This window comes from Hydra vulgaris, chromosome 12, assembly GCF_038396675.1.
Source record: "Hydra vulgaris chromosome 12, alternate assembly HydraT2T_AEP".
Taxonomy (NCBI): Eukaryota; Metazoa; Cnidaria; class Hydrozoa; order Anthoathecata; family Hydridae; genus Hydra; species Hydra vulgaris.
In genome coordinates, this window is record NC_088931.1 from 37472501 (window position 1) to 37494384 (window position 21884).

Consider the following 21884-nt stretch of genomic DNA (forward strand, 5'->3'; position numbering starts at 1 on the left):
GTTAGTTGTGTTTCTTTTGATTTTTTTTTGATTTTATTGTTTATATATCATCATAATTATAAAATTATCGCCATTAACATCATCATCATCATCATCATTATGATCATCATCATTATCATCATTATCACCATCATCATTATTATCATCATTATCATCATTATTATCATCATCATCATTATCACTGTCATCATCATTATTATCATCATCATCATTATCATCATCATCATTATCATCATCATCATCATCATCATCATCATCATCATCATTAACATCATCATCATCATATATGATCTTAAGCATCATCATCATTAACATAGCCATCATGCATTATTATTATTATTGAGAATTATCATCATCATATATGATCTTGAGCATTATCATCATTAACATCATCATCGTCATCATTATTAACATCATTATCATCATATGATTTTGAGCATCTTTTTTTCTTAATTCAAATACAAAAAAATTACAGAAATGTGCATTAGTTGACATAAAAACTACTCTTTTGTGTCACCTTTAATGCACTTTCTCTAAGTTTTTTTATTTTTACTTTAATGATCAATATCCAATCATCTGCATCTTTATGTTGTACATGTTGAAACTGCCTTAACCTTCTCTGTCAAAATCAAGTTTTTGAATTATTAGTGAATCATTAGTTTAATCATTTTTGCATTTTATAAAGTAAATTATAATTTGAACAAGTGCTCTTAATCAATTTAATAATTTGCAACTTAGCAAACTAATAATGTCTTCCTGTGAGTTTAATTTTATTGCTACCAACTGTAACAGTGATGTGATTTATAAGTTTAAGAGGCTGCATCAAGTGGCTTCATCTATAATCTTTATTGAAGTTTCTATGACTGAGCTTCTGCTTTGAGGTGGCAATTGCCATACCTTGTTTTTCAATAATATATTTGTGTTTATGTATTTTGTGATGAACAGAATCTTTGTTACTCCTTAAAATTTTAATTTGAGGAGTTGTCCATGAAAGATTGTCACTTCCCATTTTTACAGAAGGTAGAGGAAAACATTGAAATTTCATCTACACATCTTGCAAGTATTTGCCTAAACCTAATCTTAAATGGATGTATGTACTGAAGCCAATTTTATTTTAGTTAAAAGCACATATATCTTGAATGAAAGTAGTCCAATTGAAAATATATTGTCACCTTTATATTATAAAGTTACACAAATAATTTTTATAATGTTTTGTTTGTTTTTATTTAGTTCTAAAAGTAAAGAAAATTATGATCAAGTAAGGTATCTTTTTCTATGAGTTCCTTATATATTGTTTTTATAATTTATAGTATATTATTTTATTTACTTTTTCTGATATTGTATGCTGCATGTTTATGATTAGTGGGAAAAATGTCTTTGTGAGATGGCAACATAAAGCAAAATAAAGTAGCTGAAGTTTTAAAAAATTATGTTTGAAATTACTAAAAAATTCATTTACAATTATTATTAGAAAATAGTAACAAATGAAAATCATGTTTTAGTATAAGAAATTAATTTTAAGATTTAATATTAAAAAAATATATATATTTTTACACTTATTATATAATTGTATTCAGCTTGTTTTCAATTAAAGATGCATGATTTATGTAAATCAAGGAAGAAATTGTATAGCTCTATTATAGGAAAATCTATACTGTTTTTAAGAGAACACAACATTAAAATAGTTAAAATTTTATTATGATAAAATTTTATTTTAGTAATAATTTGTTTATCAAGCAAATTATTATTAACATGAAATGTAAAACATAACATCAAATAAAATAATTCACAAGTATATAATATTTAATTATATTACACTAAAGGCTAGATTTAATTGGTATATGTGAATAAAGCACTTTAATGTACTATATTGGTATGATATTCTTCAGCATATATGATACTTTATTGACATGATATAATTTAGTTCACGATAACTCTTCTAAAACATGATTACTATCAGATGTGTAAACTGAATTTTTAGATGTTTTAATTTTGACACTTATAAGCATTGTGCAAACTCCAAACTTTTGTATGTTCATACTTATGTCAAATAAGAATGTTTTGCCATTGAGTATCAAGAATTCTCAAGAACTGATGATCAAGAATTGCGGTGATTGGATCTTGGTAACAAAAAAAACCTAATCTTTTGACCTACCCAGCCCTTAATGTAGGAGCAACGAGTTTATAAAATATTCTCTTTTCTATTTTTATTTAAATTTATATTCATCAACAAATTTTAAATTTCATGCAATAAATTCTTTTTTTTTTTTCAAAAATTATGACCATATAAAGTGTTAACCTTCTTCAATTTGAAGAGGCTGTAAACTTTGTATGGTCATAAAAACTGAACACTTAGAGATTATTGTATAAAATTTGAAATTTGTTGATGAATATAAATTTAGATAATTATAGTAGAAAAAATATTTTATTAACTCGTTGCTCCAACGTTAAGGGCTGGGTGGGCCCAAAAGTTAGGGTTTTTTTGTTTCAATGCTCCAATCACCGCAATTCTTTGCAAAACATTCTCATTTGACATAAGCATGAACATACAAAAGTTTGGAGCACACTGCTTGTTAGTGTCAAAACTCAAACATCTAAAATTCCAGTACCTCTGACTATGGACAATGCTTACTATATACGGTGGTTACTTAGGACAATTTTGGATGAAAATGTTAAGTAAAACACATTATTGTTTTAAATTGGTCCATTTTTTTAGGTTTAATGCGATTCTTGAATCCAGAAGTTTTTTTTTTTTTTTTTGTAGAACACAATATAAAGTACAACTTATAATAAATAATGAACCATTCTGATGGAAAGTTAAAAACAATGTATGTTCTCTTTTTCATTTGTAAACTTTAGTTCATGTTTGAAAAAATGTTTATAAAATTAAGGTTTAAATACTATTTAGTGACTTTAATGCATTGCATACAAGACTGCCAAAAGTTACACTTATTGATTAAAAATATGTCTTTAGTGCAATATGATTGATTCTCAATTAATCATATTTGATATACATTACAACCAATTATAGTTGATATACTTCTTCATATTAAGTTATTTTCAGCTTTCTAAATCAAGGAAAATGTTTCTTTTTTATTTTAAACACTTTTTAATTTATTTTTGAACCATATATTTTCTAGAATATTTTGATTGATCTAATAGCAGAAATGGAAAAGCATTTTAATTGTTTGAACACTTGTTTCTGTTGCATGCTGTCAAATGTTTTTTTCTTCGGTTATCAAATCTATTTTTATTTTTGTCTTCATACATTACTTTGGCTGGCGTTTTGATAAATTCATTTTTTCATTTGGTAACATCTCTAACATTTCTAAAATAAAAAGAGACATTTCATTATTAGTTCAAACAGAATCTATTGTTAATGATAAATTAAGTGAATGATCAACATCAATTTTATGAAATAATTTATTTAAAACAAATTTAATTACAAGTATTTATAATTTACAATGTTTTATAAAATTTCTTTAAACAGAATTTGTAATTTATTGTTTTTAAAGAAAAATTCATCATCTACTCACTGGTCATCTATATTAAACAAAACATCTGCCTGTGAATCGCTGTCTTCAGAAATCAAAGAAATAGGTATGCGACCAAGAAAACCATTGGGTGTTGAAAAAAAGCAAATTCAAAAAGAGAAAAATATTCAACTACATAGCCACACTCACCACCATTATCACCATAAAGCAAATGGTTTGTTGAAAATTAATTATAAATTAAAATTTAAAGTCTATTTCTTATTGATATCTTTTTGATGTATTTTAGATTCTTCCTACTCAAGTTCATCTACTTCAATTGCTAGCTTAAATCCACAAGAAACAGATGAAATGAGTTTAGATTCTTTAATTCAGCAAAATAGTTCTGAAGATACATTTTCATCAGATCATCAGCTAGTATTTTTTAAAAACTTCACCAATGACAAAATATCAAAAAAAGTTCAAACGTCTTTATTAAATCTAGTTGATTCTGCTGTTCAAACAGAATTTACATCTACCTATAGTGATTTCCAAAAAAACATTAGTTATTCAGGTGGTTTTCAAAAAAAAAAAAAAAATTTAATAGTTATAAAATTTATTATTTTCATTTATTATGTTTTTTTATTTTTATTTTAGTTGCTGTTTAAATTTAAATTTTTTTTTCTTCTTTTGTTAATTTATATTTTATAATGTTGAATTGGATTTCTTTTGTTTTCACTTTTTGATCTTAATGTTCATGTAAGTATTGCGCTTGACTTGTTTCTCTGTGCAATGGATGCGTTAGAGTAGGAGTGTAAAAACATTTGAAAATAATAATAATAGTTTAATTAATAATAATAGTAAAATAATTATAGATAAGAAAGCAGTTTCCTTGACTATTGTGGCTTCCTGGGCTTGGGGAGGTAAACATATTAAGATATAAAAGTCAGCAATATTTAAGTTCAAAACATAATTTATATTTCAGTTTCTATTCAGTTCTTGTGGCAGTGATTTAATTTCTAATTTTACTTTTAGAATAGTTCCTATTTCAGTTTTAAATCTCTTAAAATTAATTTCAGTTCTTATGTTTTCAACAATTCTAATTCTTTTTTCAGTTCATAATTCAGGTAATATTTCACTTCTATCAAGTTTTTTAGCAAATTTTTAACAAGATATTAACTTATTAAGTATCATTATCAAAGTTTCAAGACAACAATATTAAAGCAATTTCTTAATATGATATAATACAATATAAATAATCAAACAATAATTGTAAAACAGTCAGATTTTTTTTAAAACTGTAAGAAAGTATACGCTTGATTTTCAATCACATATTCTTGTTTAGTTTCATAAAAACTCTCATAGTGATGTTTTCATCATCTCATTGATTTCATCAACTCTTTAGTGTCTTTAAATATTTAAATTTTTTTGTAACAAAAGATTAAATGTATTGTTGGTGTAAGAGTTTGACTCTAATGTCAACCTTACTTTTAATCATTTGTTACAAGAGCATGGCAAAAAAGTCAAAAAAAAGCTTGTGAAGAGATTGATGGTCAGACATGTGCAACAACAATAAAGGTGTTAACAATAAAGTGTAAATAAATTGTCAAAAAAAATTTTATTTGTTAAATTTTACTTTTGATTCAATAATTTTCTTTCAGTAATAATAAATAATTTTACTTCTATTTTCGTTTTTGATGTTGATATTCAATTCTATTTCAGTTTTCATTCTTCAAATAATTCCTTATTTCAGTTTTCATTTACATTAACGAAATCAATTATTTTTACCTCTAATTTTACTTAATGTTAACTTAAATATCACTGTGAAAAACTTTTTTTTTTGTTGTTTAATGTTGATGTTCATTTCTTTTTGTGTTCAATCTGCATTGAATCACATTTTTTTTTATTTTCTAATATTTTTATTTTTATTATTAAGACGTCGACAAAAACACTCGCCTGAAAAATCTTGCAGAAGTGCATGATAGACTAAAGGTATTTTGTTTACCATTGTTTTATATATTTTGTAGTATTTGATATGAATTTCATTTTCCAAAATTTTTAGGCTTTTGCATAAAGAATTAGTAATACTAATACAAAGGATTTTCTCATAGTTTTCTGTGGTAAATGTTACTTGTTTTATCAGAAAAACCAAAATCCTTGGGTTTGATTTAATATCTTTAATATTTTTTTTAATTGAATGAATCTTTAATGTTTTAATTAAGTGCAATATTTTATTTTCAAAATTTTCCCAATAAGGGATAAATGATAGGGTAATTTTTGTTTTAAATCCAAGGTTATTATTATCTTGGTTATTATTAATTACATAATTTCTGTTTTTAAGAAATAATGTGCTTTCTAATGAACTATTTATACATGTTCAGATAAGCACTCTGACATCACATTGAAATAAACTGCTGCCTCAGTATATACATCAACTATTTTATAGCCTGCTGCCTCAGGGGAGTGCCACTACATTAACTGAGGGTTTGGCATAGGCCGGCAATCTTTTCTTTAATTATTTTTTCCTTTTCTTAAAACACCATATAAATTAATGTACAAAAAATAGGGCAACAATTTGTTACATAAGTACGCTAAAGTAAATTGACAACTTTGCTATTTAACAGAGAAGCAAGTGTGGTACACACTTGCTTCTCTGTTAAATAACAAACTTGTAATCAAAGATGTGATGGGGATCTCTAAACATCTTAGTCAGATAACAAGCACTACCATTAAATCACTGGTTTTTTAAATAATATTTTCAATAAATTATATTTGTTTAGAAGCTGAGAGATCATTTCCCCCAACACTCGAGTCATTTTACTCAACATTCAGAAAAGAATGTGTTGTTGACATCCAATGATAATCAATCTGTTGAGCAGAAGAGTAACTTGAAGTCTAAAAATCAAAAAAAAGAGCACAAAGTATCTTTTGCATTCAAAGGGAATTATCGTCATTCATCTTTCAGTGATTCAGAAATATGTAGATCTTTTTTATTTAAACTTTTTTTTACATTTTAGTATTTTTGCTTAAGAAAAAAAATTGATTATTTCATTCATATATATATATATATATATATATATATATATATATATATATATATATATATATATATATATAAGTTTGAATGAGATTTGATTCTGTTATGTGTGTATTTATGTTTTGCTTTTTAAAATATTAATAATGTATAAGTAATTGATGAAATAAATTTAATTCAGATTGTTCTACTACACCTGCTAGATTAAAAAAAATCAAAGTCAAAGATCCGTTGACAAAAAAAATTGAAGAGTGTTTGCGGAAAAAAGATTACAATTATTTCGAAAGTATTTTTAATATTTATTTAAACTTTTTTCTTTATTGATTGTAGTGTAAATTATATATTGTTTAATAAATTAAAATTTTGTGCATGCAACGTTGCTGTTTAGAAAACACAAATTCTAATGATACAAGCAGTGATAATGTGGTTGAACATGACTATAAAGCACTTTTTAAAGACAAAGAAAATTTAAAAAACTTTTCAAATATATACAGAGATGTAGGCAGTAAGCATCAAAATCGTCTAAAAGAGAAAGGTTTTAATAAACAACATAATTTCCCAATAAAATGTACAAACAAGAGACCCAATGTTGTTACAAATAAAAGAAAAAAGGTTTTAAATTTTTTGTTTATTTTTATTAAATTTTTTTATCTCTAAAAAATTTTTTCAATTTGCAAGCTCTTAAACAAAATTCTAGGTAGATGGAGGAGAGTGTTCCTCTTTAGAAACTACTGCAGTGAAACAGAAAAAGCATATGACACAAAATAAATTTGCCTATCAATTGAACAATAAACACTCTTGTCGACCTGTTGATAAAATAAAGTCAAGAAAGAGAAGTGCTTCTACAAGCCCTGTAGGTCAAAGAAAAGGTACATTCTAGTTTTTATTTTTTTTATTTTTCTAGTTTTTATTTTCCAAATGTTTTTATTTAACTTTTGATTATTAACGTTGATTATATAACTTTGATTATTAACGATATAAACTTTAGTTATTTTAACTTATTATTTTTATTTAGTATTTTTGCCTGAAGATGAAATCCTGCCAATAATGGAGGAAGAATTTCCCTTTCTTCCTTTATCACCCCATGCTGCAAAGCTTATGTGGAGGAAGCAGTTGCTTCATCTTAGCAGTATTTGCAAACAAAATAGTACACAGAAAAAGACAAAAACTCAAATTTCTATTGAGGAAGCACATCGCAAACAAGAAGCCCTATCAAAACTGCTTAACAAGGAAATAGAACATAATAAAAGATTGGTATTTTCAAATTAAATTTTTAATAACTGTTTTGGTATTTTATGAGTTATAAAACAATTTGATCATAAAGTATTATAATAATAATGTTTTTGCATGAAATGAAGTCCTCCTAATAATGGAAGAAGAATTTTTCTTTCTTGTATGACAAAACAAAACAAAAAATTTTTACTTTTGCTGTACAGCATTATGTTGTAAAGTATTTTAGTAAATGATTTTAAAAGTATAAATTTGTCAAGTAATTTCAAAACTATGCTATATAAAAAGCTTGTTTAAAATTTTAGAAAGAACACACAGACATGCAACAAAAAGAATTACAAATGAGAAAAAAATTGCAAGAGAGGCGGCAGACATCAGCTCGTGCGCGCAGATATTATGATGAGTTTGTCGCTATGAATAGAGCTCGAATGTTAAAGAGAGATTTTAAAGAAGAAAAGGTTTTTGTAAATAATAGAATAAATCTTTTATTATTTGATATTATACTCATAATAAATAATCCATTAAATAACAAATGAATAAAAGCAAATATATACATACATACATACACGCATACATACATACATACATACATACATACATACATACATACATACATACATACATACATACATACATACATACATACATACATACATACATACATACATACATACATACTTACATACATACATACATGCATGCATGCATGCCTACATACATACATACATACATTCATACAGTCTTGGAAAGGAATGGCGTGCGATCGAATGCTATTGCTGACCATGCAAATGATTTTTTTTGTTGGCGACTTGACCATGAATGTTTAAATGTTTTGATGGTTTAAACATTTCAGAAATGCGCTGGAAGTTACTGGAAGAGAAAAAATAAAATTTATAGAGCAAGATAATGATTAACAGACGGCTTAAAAGATTGCAAATTACATGAATCAAGAAAATAAAATAAAGGGATTGAATTCTAAAGAACTTATGTTTGAAGAAAAAAACTAGGCGAATAAGCATTTTTGGAGCACTTATGAACAATAAAAGTATGAGACTTAATTGCATGACGTGTAACACGAGAATGAATTTTAGTAAATGATACAAGAGATGCAAGCTCTTTAGAGCAGTGCCCAGTAAAATATTTGTAGAAAAGAGAAAGAGAAGCAACATTATGACATCTTGTCTAAAGGAGAAAGGGCATCATTGGAAGATCTGCGCCAGATATGGCAACAGTATTCCATACAAGGAAGGATTTGAGACTTATAGAGATAAAGAATAGAATCCGGAGTAAGAAAGTGGAAAGCATGATAAAGAGATGCAATCTTAGCAGATTTTGCAATGGATTTGTTATATGGTTTCCAAAAAAGATCAGAAGTAAGAGTTAATCCTAGAAGATGAAAGGTAGATGATTCATTGAGTACATTACTGTTCATAAATATAAGATTATTGCTATGACAATTAGCTGAAAAAAATTGGGTTTTAAAATTTTTTATCTGAATTAAAGTTCACCATCCACTGAGAGCCCCATGCTGTAGCAGAAGTGAGATCCTTCTCAAGCTCAAACGCCCCCTCCAAGCAATCAGAGAGTGTTGGCTTCTTATTAAGACAAGTATAAATGATGTTATGATCAGCAAACAATGCCAGCCATGATGTGAGAATTTCTGGGAGATCGTTAATGTAAACATAAAAAGTATAGGATCAAGGATAGAACCTTGAGGAACTCCTGAAGTTACAGGATATGGAGAAGAGTGCTGTCCATCAAAATATTGAGATCGATAGCCTCAGTCTCTCCAAATCTATCTAATGCACGATAAAACTCGAATATTGAAATCCATATTGATGATCAGAAAGTAAGTTATTAGATTCACGATAAGAGATTAAGTGTTTGTTAATTAAAAACTCAAAAACCTTGCTTATGATAGTAATAAGACAAATGGGACGGTAGTTAGACGAGTCAGATTGCTCTCCAGAGTTTTTGAAAATAGGGATAATAGATGCCACTTCCCAGCGAGCTGGAAAACAAGATTCTGATAAACACTTGATAAATAGTTTTGAAAGTATTGGCGACAGCTCCGGAGAACTCTTCTGCAAAATTATAACAAGTATGTTGTCTGGACCACAAGCTGTAAAAGAGCCTAGGCAGAAAATCACTTTAGATACAGACGCTGGAGTGATATGAAGGTAAGGCAATGGATTAACCTGCTTGACGGCTATATCAGGTAGAATGTGACTAGTGGAATCAAGAGATGATATTGGTGAGAAGTTCTTAGCAAACAATTCAACTTTGTCTTTAGGTGAGATGACAAAATCTGAACCATACAAGAGAGGTAGAATAATAGATTTGCCTTTTGTATAGAAACTGTTAAAGATTCTCTTGAAGTCATGAGAGCCTAGGTTTTGAGATAAAATATGAGATTTCATGACCTGAGAATAGCGGGCTTTGGCATTAAACAAAACCTTTTTACAATGGCAATAATAAACAGATGTTTGTTTTCTGGAGAACTGATTTGCTAATAGATATGAAAGTAATGGTTAGGATTAGAAATTGCAGCAGCACTTTGAGAGGAAAACCATGGAGAAGAGTGAGACTTGACATGGAATTGTTGAGAGGGATTAAAGGATTCCATACCAGCCTGAATCCAAGAAGTTACGAAAGAAGCACATTTGTCAGCAGGAAGACAAAAGGTTTCTACCCAAGAGCCATCACAAAGAAAATCATGGAAAGAGTCCCAATCAGCTTTAAGATAGTTGTACGATGTACAATGGTAAGGAGATTCTGATGATGAAAAAGAATGAGATAATAGTTTTAGAAAGATCAAGCCGTGATCAGAAGCACCTAAGGGAAATAGAGAAATTGAGCACTGACTAGGATCGGAAACAAGACATAAGTCAATTAGAGAAGGTAAATGAATTGGATTGTCTGGAAAGCGAATTGGAAAGTTGACTATTTGTGTTGAAAATTAGGAAAGGCAGAAATTGTGGGCCTTAACGCCTGCAGATTCACTGACACTAAAACCAAGCCATTCAGTGTGATGAGCATTAAAGTCACCAATAACAACGATATTGGCTGAAGGATGAAGAGAAAGGGCTTGGTCAATATGATCAGAAATATTATAGAAAAGAGTGTAATCTTGAGATGAAGGAAAGCGATATAGAACAAAGAGAAAGGCAATAGAGTGAAGTGGTGCTAAATAAAAACACATGAAAGAATAGTCTGGATTCAAAGCTAGTTTTCCTACAAATGGGTGAATTCTTATGAATGAAGATGCCCAGGCCAAGCATGTGACTATTGGAGTCTTTACAAATTAAAGGAAGATAACCATCAACACTAAGATCGCAAGGTGAGACAGCCAAACTCAAGTTAGTCTCACAAAGAGCAAATTGGTCTGGCGAACTTTACAGATTTAGAGAGCTTGGTGATGATGATTTTTTATGTTACATAGTTTTTGGTACTTTAGTCATTTTTAAATTTGTTAAAGAACTTGACTCAAAGCAAAGATACTCAGTTCACTGTTTAATAGCCCAAGCAATTGCCTCAATACTATTAATAAACCCTAAGCAGTAACAAATATGGCCTCGACAATGCACACCAAAAATATGAACAGGTAATCCATCCATGCACAACATGGTACTGTTAGTACTCGGATATTTTACAGCTGTTGATGAATTGCCTCTCTGAGAGTTACCACAGAGTTTGTGAAACCTGACTACCAGTTGACATCAGAACCATAAAACTGATTTTTAGAGCTTTAGTCTCATTAGGAGATAATAGAATAAGTTGCCTAGTCATAAAAACAAAGACACAAGCAAGACCTATGCGTTGAGTCAATAAGATCCCCATTATTCAACATCCTAAACTGGTAACAATGTATTAAATATACATTTACGCCAGCCTATTAGATGAAGAAGGGGTGCGAGGTTGGGCAACAAATAGAATCTGTTTACCCTTAACTCTGGGTATTCTGGGTGTTACCCCTTAACTCTGAGTATTCCTAAACTCGGGATATTCTGCAGTTTTAAATGGTATATTTGCTCTGAAAAAGTTTTTTTTTTTTTTTTTTTATCAATAACACAAACAATAAAATACATATGCGCAAATCACACAGTACATATACCATAGTACACAATGTTTATTTAAAGATTTTTGATATAATGTTAACAGTTGTATATTTAAATGTTGCAAACAGTTTACTTTTAACATTAATAAACTTCAATGAAGTTGTAAGAAATAAGAAAAAATCAGCACATAAATTATATAATAAATTATTTCAATATTCTCTTAAACAAGCAAGAGATTTTCATTCGATTAAAATAGATACTGGGTATAAGTATAAGGTTATTACTATTTTATATTTTTGTGTAAGTGTGTAAAAAGTTTTAAGTTAATAAAAATCAAAAATATATTTTTTACTTAAAGGGTCCATCTTATTGAATTATTTTATAATGTACATTTTTAGAACAAATTTTGTAATAGTCTGTTATTTTTTTAAGTTTTGTTCAAAAAGCCTAGTTTTTAAGTCCTCAGTTTGAAAAAAATTAGTTTTTATAAGAGTCACCTTTTTGTAGATATTTAAAGACTTGTTTCAAGAGGGTTTGGACTTACAGAAGCAGCAAATTCGAGAGATGAAAAAGTATGCAGAAGAAATGAAAGAAAAAAAAGAAATCAAACAACAAAATGAAATTGAATCTCTTGAAAACTAGTATCTTTTTATAAAGTTCTTATTGATAATTCTAGTAAGGTTTTTAATAAGATTTAGAAGATTTGAGGAAATCCCATAGTTCATGGAACATGAAGTTTATGAAACATGAAGTTCATGAAGTCAATTTTTTATTTTTTGTTTTATTTGATTTATTTTTTATTATTTTCCATTTTGTTTTTAAATTTTTTACCACAATTGTTTTATACTAGCAATTGTTCATCTTATCATTTTGATTGGTCATTTGATTATCATTTTGATTGGTCATTTGATTATCATTTTGATTGGTCATTTGATTTATTTTAGTTTTTTATGATTTAGTTGTTTGTTTTTTTGTTGTTGTTGTTGTAAAACATTACACACTCTATAAAATTTTCTAATGTTTGGTAAAGGTTTACAAAATTTATCAAATTTTTTACTAATTACCTCTAAAAATAAAAACTCGCTAATGCACATAAAGTGTTTTATAAGAAATTTAAGTTAATACGGGTTAATACTGTTTAAGTTAGTAATAATCTGGATGTAAAAACTAGATTAAATAGTTTTGTTGACCTGATTTGTATATTCATATTGACAAAACTGCAATTGAAAAGCATGGGAACTTAGCTTACTACAATTTTTATATAAGCTATCAGTTGTATGAATTGAGTTTCAGTTTCAAGTTATTCTTTTAACTCAATTTACAAGCTGTTGCTGCTGCAGAAATTTGGACAATATCTGAGCTAGTTGCTCTGTACCAGTAAGCAAAGTAGTTTAACACTTGCATTAAAATTAGATGCAATAGATGAATAAATGTTAAATTGTTAAAAGAAGCAACTCTTGAAATCTGCAATTTAAAAATCTCACAAAGAAATTATTACTTTAAGGTTGTTAGTAAAATTACCAAAATTTAAACTCTGCATTATTACCACTTGTGGTTTTTTTTATTTTAGAATTGTTTGTTTAACAAACTTGTTCACATTTAAGTTATAAATCAATTGTTTGTGTTTTTTAAAAAAAACCTTTAATTAAAAAAAAAATCCTTTTTTATGTATAATTTTATTTACACTATATTTACACATATATGATTGTTCCTTCACCTTGATTTAAAGCTATCGTGATCAGTTAAGCATGCTAGCTGACACAATTGCTCGGGAGAAAGAAGAGTTGGAAATAAGACAGAGGGCGCAAACAAATGTGAGTTCTGATAAAAATTCTTACCAATGGTTAATTATAAATTATTTTTTCTTACCATTTATACAGTTATTTTTCAAAAAAATTTATTAAAGTAGTAATATTGTTTTCAAATTAAGTTTTTTTTTTTTAATTACATTTTCACTCTTGAATCTTATGGCCATTCTCTTCCTTATAATCCAATTAAACAGGTTAATCCATTGTTAGGCATTCAAATCATTTAAAATCGTATCTCAAGAAACTCTTCTACGACTTGTGGTCCAGACAACATTTCTGTCATAGTCTTACAAAATTGTTCTCCAGAACTCTCTTCAATTCTCTCTAAAGTATTTAATAAGTGCTTGACTGAGTCTTGTTTTCCTGTCTGCTGGAAAATGGCATCTGTTGTTCCAATCTTCAAAAACTCAGGAGAACATTCTGACTCCTCCAGTTATCATCCGATCAGTCTTCTTTCCTATATTAGCAAGCTCTTTGAGTCTTTGATCAACAAATATCTCACATCCCATCTTGAATCAAATAACTTACTGTCAGATAATCAATACAGTTTTTTATCCTCTCGGTCTACGGCTGACTTGCTAACTGTTGTGACTGAAAGATTTTATCGTGCATTAGATGGAGGCGGAGAGGCTAGGGCTATTGCTCTTGACATATCTAAGGATTTCAACAAAGTTTGGCATGCTGGTCTTCTCCATAAGCTTATTTCATAGGGTGTGTTTGGGAAAGTTATTGAGATTATCAAATCATTTCTTTCTAACCACTTTATTAAAGTCATCCTCAAAGGCTAACACTCTCCTTCATTTCCAGTAACTTCTGGGGTACCTCAAGGTTCTATCCTTGGACCTCTTTTGTTTCTTATCTACATTAATGATCTTCCCAACAACCTTACGTCTAAAGTAGCTTTTTGCTGATTTCTTTATATTCCTGTCTTGACAAAAAGTCTTCTAATTTCAATTGTTTAGAACAGGCGGCCGATCTCGAATCTGATCTCACTTCTGTAACAGATTGAGGCTTACAGTGGCTTGTAAATTTTAATTTCAACAAAACTCAGTTATTTACTGAAAATAACTATTGCAATACTGTCGACATTCCTATATATATGAATGGTAACCCTCTCACTGAGTCATCTTCTTAATGTCTTCTTGGATTACCGTTTACAACTGACCTTTCATGGAAACCATATATACAATCGATTGCTAAACTTGCATCCGCTAAGGTTGTCTCTCTTTATTGTTCTCACCATTTTCTTACTCCTGATTCCATTCTCTACCTCTACAAATCTCTTATTCATCCCTGTATGGAATACTGTTCATATTTGGGCTGGTTCTTCTAATAAGGCTCTTTCTCTTCTTGACAAGGTCCAAAAACGAATTGTAAACGTAGTTGGACCCGCTCTATCTGCTAAGCTTGAGACTCTTTTCCATCGTTGTAAAGTTGCATCTCTTTCTCTTTTCTACAGATACTATCATGGTCACTGTTCAAAAGAGCTATCATCTCTAGTTCCATCAACTAAAACTCATTTTTCTTGACCCGTTATTCAACTAAGTCTTATTCTTTTACTGTATCTGTCCCTGCATGCTCTATAAACTTTCATTTGTCTAGTTTTTTTCCTGCACTTCAACCCTTTGGAACTCGTTCTCATCTTCATGTTTTCTTTACTCATACAACCTACAACTTTTCAAGTCTTCTGTCAACCGTTTTCTTGCTTTATAACTCTATTCTTTTTTTTTTAGTAACTCCCAACTTAATAGTTGCTTGCAGCCTTGTTGGGAGTGAATCAGAATAAAAAATAAAAATAAAAAATAATTTCTTTTAGGAAAAATATCAAGAAGATAGTATAAACAATTGATAATTGACTTCATTTTTAAATGATATTTTAAATCTTTATTATATTTTTAGTTGTTTTTTCAGTATATTTATTTATTATTACTTTTTATTAAAGGTATTACTCAGAATGCGAACAGAAATGCGTAAGCGAATGGAGAGAGAGCTGAGAACTGTGCAATCTCAATTGACGAACAATAACGATGCTATTTTTTTCCGCAAGTTAGATGCTGACAGTCTGAGAAAACGATTTCAACGATCGGTTTATAAAAGTGTTTCCAAGTAAAATTTTGTCCTGATGTCATTTTTAAGACCGTTAACTTTTTCAAAAATCCTTTTAAAAAAAATTAGGTTCAAACTGTTATATTTTTATGGTTTTATCATAATTACTAAAAAAAATATTTTTGGTTTGTCTATATGTATATATAATCTTGTAAATATGTGAATTTCAAACAAACTGTCACTACATATCATTCAATATTTCAATAATAGTAGTGAAAAGATTTTATATTCTCAATTTGCATTACTTGTTTTTCTTCCTTTCTTTTTTTGTGGTTATTAAGGTGCTCCACAAGTCTTTACAGTATATCACAATGCGGATGAACTAGGAAGTTCACGCCTCCTTTCTTACTGGTGTCGCTTATCTGGCCAGAGCCGGCTTTGAACCTCGGATCTCTTGGTTCTGCCAGTGGTTGAGCCAAAACTCTAACCACTGCGCCACGGCTGCCTAAATGTTTTAATTGCCTGATTTTAAAACTTTCCTAAATTCATTTTACACAGCAAAAAGGGTCGTCCATAAAGTACGTACGCCAAAAAAGTCGACTTTGAAAAATTGAATAGTTGATTTAATCGACTAAAAGTTGATTTAGTCGAGTAAAAATCTTAAAATAATTATTTCTTTTTATTTTGATTTAACTTTTCAACCTTTAATTTTCGTTTGTTCGTTTAATAATAATATGTACTATTATAACTATTACCTGGTTTTTTAATAGCATGTTAGTATTATTTATTCCTAATTAAACTTTCGATTATTTATTTCATTAATTTTTTTTGTCTTTTATTTATTCGATGCTTGTGATATCCATTAGGGTAGTCCCGGATAAGCTATTCGGCCGGATAGGAGTATTATTCGGTATCCGGATAAAGTTATTATCCGGCGTATCTGGCCGGATAATAACTTTATCCGGTTTCTTAAATGCCGCATATTTCAAGTTAGTGTCATTTGAAAACTGAAAGAAATCTAGAAATGTTATATTTTTAAATAATCGAATGTTAATAGTTTCCATTCAATATTGTTATTAAAATACTATTAAAATTATAAATGCGCAATAAATACATCAGTTAGCAAACTGTTTTTTACTAATTTATATATATATATATATATATATATATATATATATATATATGTATATATATATATATATATATATATATATATATATATATATATATATATATATATATATATATATATATATGTATATATATATATATATATATATGTATATATATATATACATTAGACCATTTCAAAATTGCATACAAAAAAAATAATTTCTGAACTTTATTGGGCTTACCCTTTGATTTGATGTGGTTTGTGGTCAGGAAAATTAGTTCAAAATTGCAAACTTAAATAATGTGTTTTAGGGAGAGCTCAATTAACTTTACTTTTTAACAGGTCCCTATTATTTTGAAAAAAGAAGTTTTTTCAAGAGTGTGTCGTGTTGGTTCTTAGGAGTAGTGAAATTTTATAAAAAATTTCAAAAAAAAATGATAGTTTCATACTACAATTATTATTTGAGATTTAATTGCACAAAAACTACGGTTTTTTAACTAGAAAAAAAAAAGTACATTTTTACAAGTTTTCAATAAAGTAAAAATATTTTAATTAATTTTTCATAAAACAATTATTATTTTTGAAATTTATATATTATTTTGCTTCTTTTGAGTACCAGGTTGACCTACTTTTAGGGAACTTTTTTTTTTAATTTTGGGACCCCATTGTAGACACTAGATAATCGGTATCGTATAAGTCGATACCGAGAAGACTGGTCTCGTATCGCGTGGTATCGCTTATATACTAATGTCGATACAAATAGTATCGGTTCGAAACCACTCGATACCGAGAAGGAAGGTCTCGTATCGAGTGGTATCGCTTATGTTCCAATGTCGATACTATTAGTATCGCTTCGATACCAAACGATACCGATAATAAAAAGAATCGTAAAGTATCGCATGGTCTCGAATCGAGACTCAATAAAACAAAAAATTAAAATGTAACTTATTGAATTTTTTATTAACAAAATACAAGTAGAATTGCTTTTTAGAGATTTAGCTATTGTATTTTAATAATCAACAAACTTTGGCTATCGTCCATTCGTTGTTTTTTTCTTTGCCGTACTTTCGTTGGTATTTTAGGATTTTCTTCTATTAATATTGGCAAAGATAAGTCTGATTCATGTCCTATATCACTTTCATTTTCTTGTTCGATTGGCCATTTTTAATGTAATTTTCAAGAGCGGAATAGTTCTGCATTATAAATACAAGTTTATCTGCCTTGTCACTATCGAGATTGTATCTACGATCAGTGATGACAAGGTCAGAAGCAGAAAATGATCTTTCAGATGATGCAGAGGTTGGTGGAGTTGCCAACCAAGATCTTGCAACACCCGAAAGGATAGGAAGTTTTGCTGCATGCTGCTTCCACCATGCTAAGGTGTGAGTTTTTCCTGCATTTTTGGATCTTATTGTTTTTTGGTATTTTTCCATTTCAAGTTTAATAGGAGGGTTTTCGTGTATATGATGTGAATTAGTATCTTCCTTATACTTTGCTAAAATAATATTGTACACATTTTCCTCCCAACCTTGTGCGTTATCAGAAACGGAATCGTTACCGTTGTTATTACTGGAGCTTGAGACAGACAATGAAGAATTCTCAAAGTATTCTTTGGTTGTGGGATGGTTTTCAACCAGTTTTTGAATATTTTTATCGTCAACATCAAGAAGATGTCCACGAAAAAATGGATGAAGGTAATGTCCTAGTGCAAATGCGGGTAATTTACGGCCTTTGTCTGGGAATCTCTATTTAGTTCTGATAATAAATCCTGCAAAAATGTTTCTACTAATTTATTGTTTCCATGAGTAACATAATAATTTTTTTCTTTCTCGATGAAGTTGATGAGTGCTGTCACTTTCCACAGTGACATGTCAATTCGGATCTCTGTGTCAGAAGATAAAAAAACTGATATATCTTTGACAGATTTAAGCACTGGAACAATAGCTTCAAAGAGTAAGAACTGTTGATCTGTAGGTACGGTTTTCTTCCAATCATCACCTTCTGTATCGCGTAAGTATCTAACCTAGAACAAGCATCTTTCAACGAAGCACTGAAGGCTGTAGATTTATGAAGCCTGGTAGTAAGTGAGCTGGCTTTAAGAAAAGCATGTTTCAGTTCCGGGGTACCCTCAACTGTTCTTTGAAGTGCAGTGTTGAGTTTGTGATCACTGCATGTAACAGAACCTTCTTCTTTAGTTATTAAAGTCACACTGTTGTTTAGAGCACATGCCATATTTGATGCCTGATCAACAACACACAGTTTATTGGGTACTTTTTTTAATGATTCAGGGTGTGAGATTGTGTTATCAAGTGCTTTTGTGTTATCAAGTTCATTTGATATTTAGAATGATTTTAGAAAGGTTATAAGATAGCAATAATAAATATATTGAATGGTTATATATATATTTTTTATATTTTCTTATTTTTTTAATTTTATCAATAATATTTTAGAGTTTGACGTTTCTTAGGTAGGGGAACGGGGTGGTTACCCCGGATACCACCCCCCACTCCCTTACCTTTTTGTCCGCCCTTACACACTGTTTAACATAATTTAATAATTTGTAAAAACTTCATATAGAAATAAATGTTTAAAAAATCTTTTTTTTCCTTTTAATCACGGTAGAAAAAGTTGTAATAAGGATAACAGATAAGAAATTAAAATACAGAACCACACAATTAGTTAAATTAAAACAAAGATACCAGATGAGAATTTAAATGATAAACATGATGTCATATAACCAACTTAGAGAATTTTTTTTTATAACAAATGAGCCATATATATACTTCATTAATTATAAGAATTTACTATTTCAAATTACATATCATTTATAAAAATAACATGGAAGTTCTCATGATGACCCGAGTTGCAATACCAAACGATACTATCGGTACCAAACAATACCAACATAACCGATAACTTTTAATATTAGTATCGATATCGATACCGTAAGGTATCGCACCGAGACCAAACGATTCCGACATAACCGATACCAGTATCGCGTGATCTCGATATCGATACTGTATGGTATCGCAGCGATACCAAACGATACCAACATAACCGATACTTTCGATACCGGTATGCGTGATCTCGAAGTCGATACTGTGAAGTATCGCATTGAGACCAAACGATACCAAACAGTACCAACATTAACGATACTTTCGATACCAGTATCGCGTGATTTCGATACCGATACTGTATGGTATCGCACCGATACCAGACGAGAAATCGAGACTCGAGACCGATTATCTAGTGTCTATATAGTGTGCTTTTTTTTTTAATTTCCTTATTTTTCTTAAAGTGAAGTAAATGTTTATTTGCATATTAAAAACACTTTTAAAATCTTCAAAAGAATATTTAAGTTTTGCTGAAATATATACAATCTAATAATCAATATGTTTAATATGTTAATATGTTTATTATAGTTAATATGTTTTAGAGTTAATATGTTAATGGAGTTAATATGTTTATTATAGTTTTTTAGTTTTTATTGCACGTTTAATATTATGATATTTTTATTAACTTTTTATAATTATTAAATACATAATATGATATTATTTTAAAAAGTTTTGCCAGGAAATGTCAAAACAAGTTTTATATTATTTTTACCTCCTTTTGTTTTAATTTCTTCAAGTTTTTACGCTTTTTTTATTTGTAAATAAATTTAGCGAACTAAATTAAGAAAAATTCATTATTTAGTATCGGTAGATAACAATTTAAAATTGTTAGGTCATTGCATATTAATTCATTAATTTGCGCGCACTTTGCAAATGCATAAAAAATTGTTTTGAATAAATAAAATTGGTTAAATTCAATAAGCATGATTGATATATCTATTAACTTATTAACTAGAATAAAAATTATTTGAAAATAAAACTTCTTAAATAAAGCTGTTTAGAGGAGCAGCTTGCATAGCTTACGATGTTTGTCTTAGGAGAGCTTTTTGCAGCTCTCGCACTCATTTCTTCCTGTTGAGGCCTATATATATATATATATATATATATATATATATATATATATATATATATATATATATATATATATATATATATATATTGAAAAAAGTGCAAAGCATTTGGTATATGTATCTTTAAAAAGCTAACCAACTGTATTTAGTTATTTTATTACTAATAAGTCACAGAAATATTTTTAATCCAATTTTTCTTAATACTTATAGGAAAATCAGAAAACAAATTGATAGTTATTTGTAAATTATATTATTTGATTAATAAATTTTGTAATGATGGAAGAAATTCAATGAAAGAAAACCATAGTTTCTTTTATAATTGTATTAACAATATCTGTTTTTGTCTGAAATTGTTTCCTTTATATTGCCCAATTTTCAATGTTAAGATAAAACACTAGAGATAATGAGCATGATTGCTTTGTTTGAAAAAATGTATTTAAAAACTTAAGAAAATTAAAACTTTTAATTTTCTTTTAATTTTAAAATTTTTAATTTTAAAATTAAAAAATTAAAAAAACTTAAGAAACTTAAAAACTTAAGAAAAGTCTGTCAGATCAGGTTATCCTGCTACTGGTAACATGTAACCCAGTACAATCTGCTTCATGTCCTGCTGCCTTGTAGGATACGCCTTTTTAGGCAAAAGCTAGGAGACGCCAACTCCGATTTAAAACACCCCCTGCCTTGGGGCTCTTGGTTGAGTAAAGGCTAGAGATGGTGTCTCGATAAAAATACTCATCTTGGGCAGATGTTAAATGCACCCGGCTACATCTTGTAGAAGGCCTCATAAGCAAAGACTTAAGGGGTAAACAGTTTCTATCTGTTGACCAGCCTCGCACCCCTTTTTCATCTATTAGGCTGGCGCAGATGTATTTTTTATTCATTGTTTCCAGTTTAGGATGTTGAATGCTGGATCTTCTTGACTCAATGCATGGGTTTTGCTTGTGTCTCTGTTTTTATGACTAGGCAACTCATTCTATTATCTCCTAATGAGGGTACAGCTCTAAAACTTAGTTTTATGGTTCTGAGGCCGCCTGGTTGTCAGGTTTCCAAACTCTGTGGTAGCTCTCAGAGAAGCTGATTCCATCAACAGCTGAAAAATATCAAAGTATTAACAGTGCCATGTTGCACATGGATGGTGTCCCTGTTTGTACTTTTGGTGT

At 28.9% G+C, this 21884-nt stretch overlaps 1 protein-coding gene across 2 annotated transcripts in view; it reads left to right on the forward strand.

The window, feature by feature from the left end:
• Positions 1–15945, forward strand: part of LOC100205086 (centrosomal protein of 95 kDa) — a 34922-nt gene extending 18977 nt beyond the window's left edge. For both annotated transcript variants that reach the window (XM_065813139.1, XM_065813140.1), the window contains exons 7-19: positions 1231–1258; positions 3516–3708; positions 3781–4044; positions 5407–5462; positions 6251–6449; positions 6686–6790; positions 6893–7116; positions 7202–7373; positions 7520–7758; positions 8040–8192; positions 12300–12433; positions 13522–13606; positions 15543–15945. In XM_065813139.1, the coding sequence (XP_065669211.1) occupies positions 1231–1258; positions 3516–3708; positions 3781–4044; positions 5407–5462; positions 6251–6449; positions 6686–6790; positions 6893–7116; positions 7202–7373; positions 7520–7758; positions 8040–8192; positions 12300–12433; positions 13522–13606; positions 15543–15710 (2020 nt within the window). In that variant the 3' untranslated portion in view covers positions 15711–15945. The remainder of the gene's footprint in view (positions 1–1230; positions 1259–3515; positions 3709–3780; positions 4045–5406; positions 5463–6250; positions 6450–6685; positions 6791–6892; positions 7117–7201; positions 7374–7519; positions 7759–8039; positions 8193–12299; positions 12434–13521; positions 13607–15542) is intronic.
• Positions 15946–21884: the final 5939 nt, after the last annotated feature.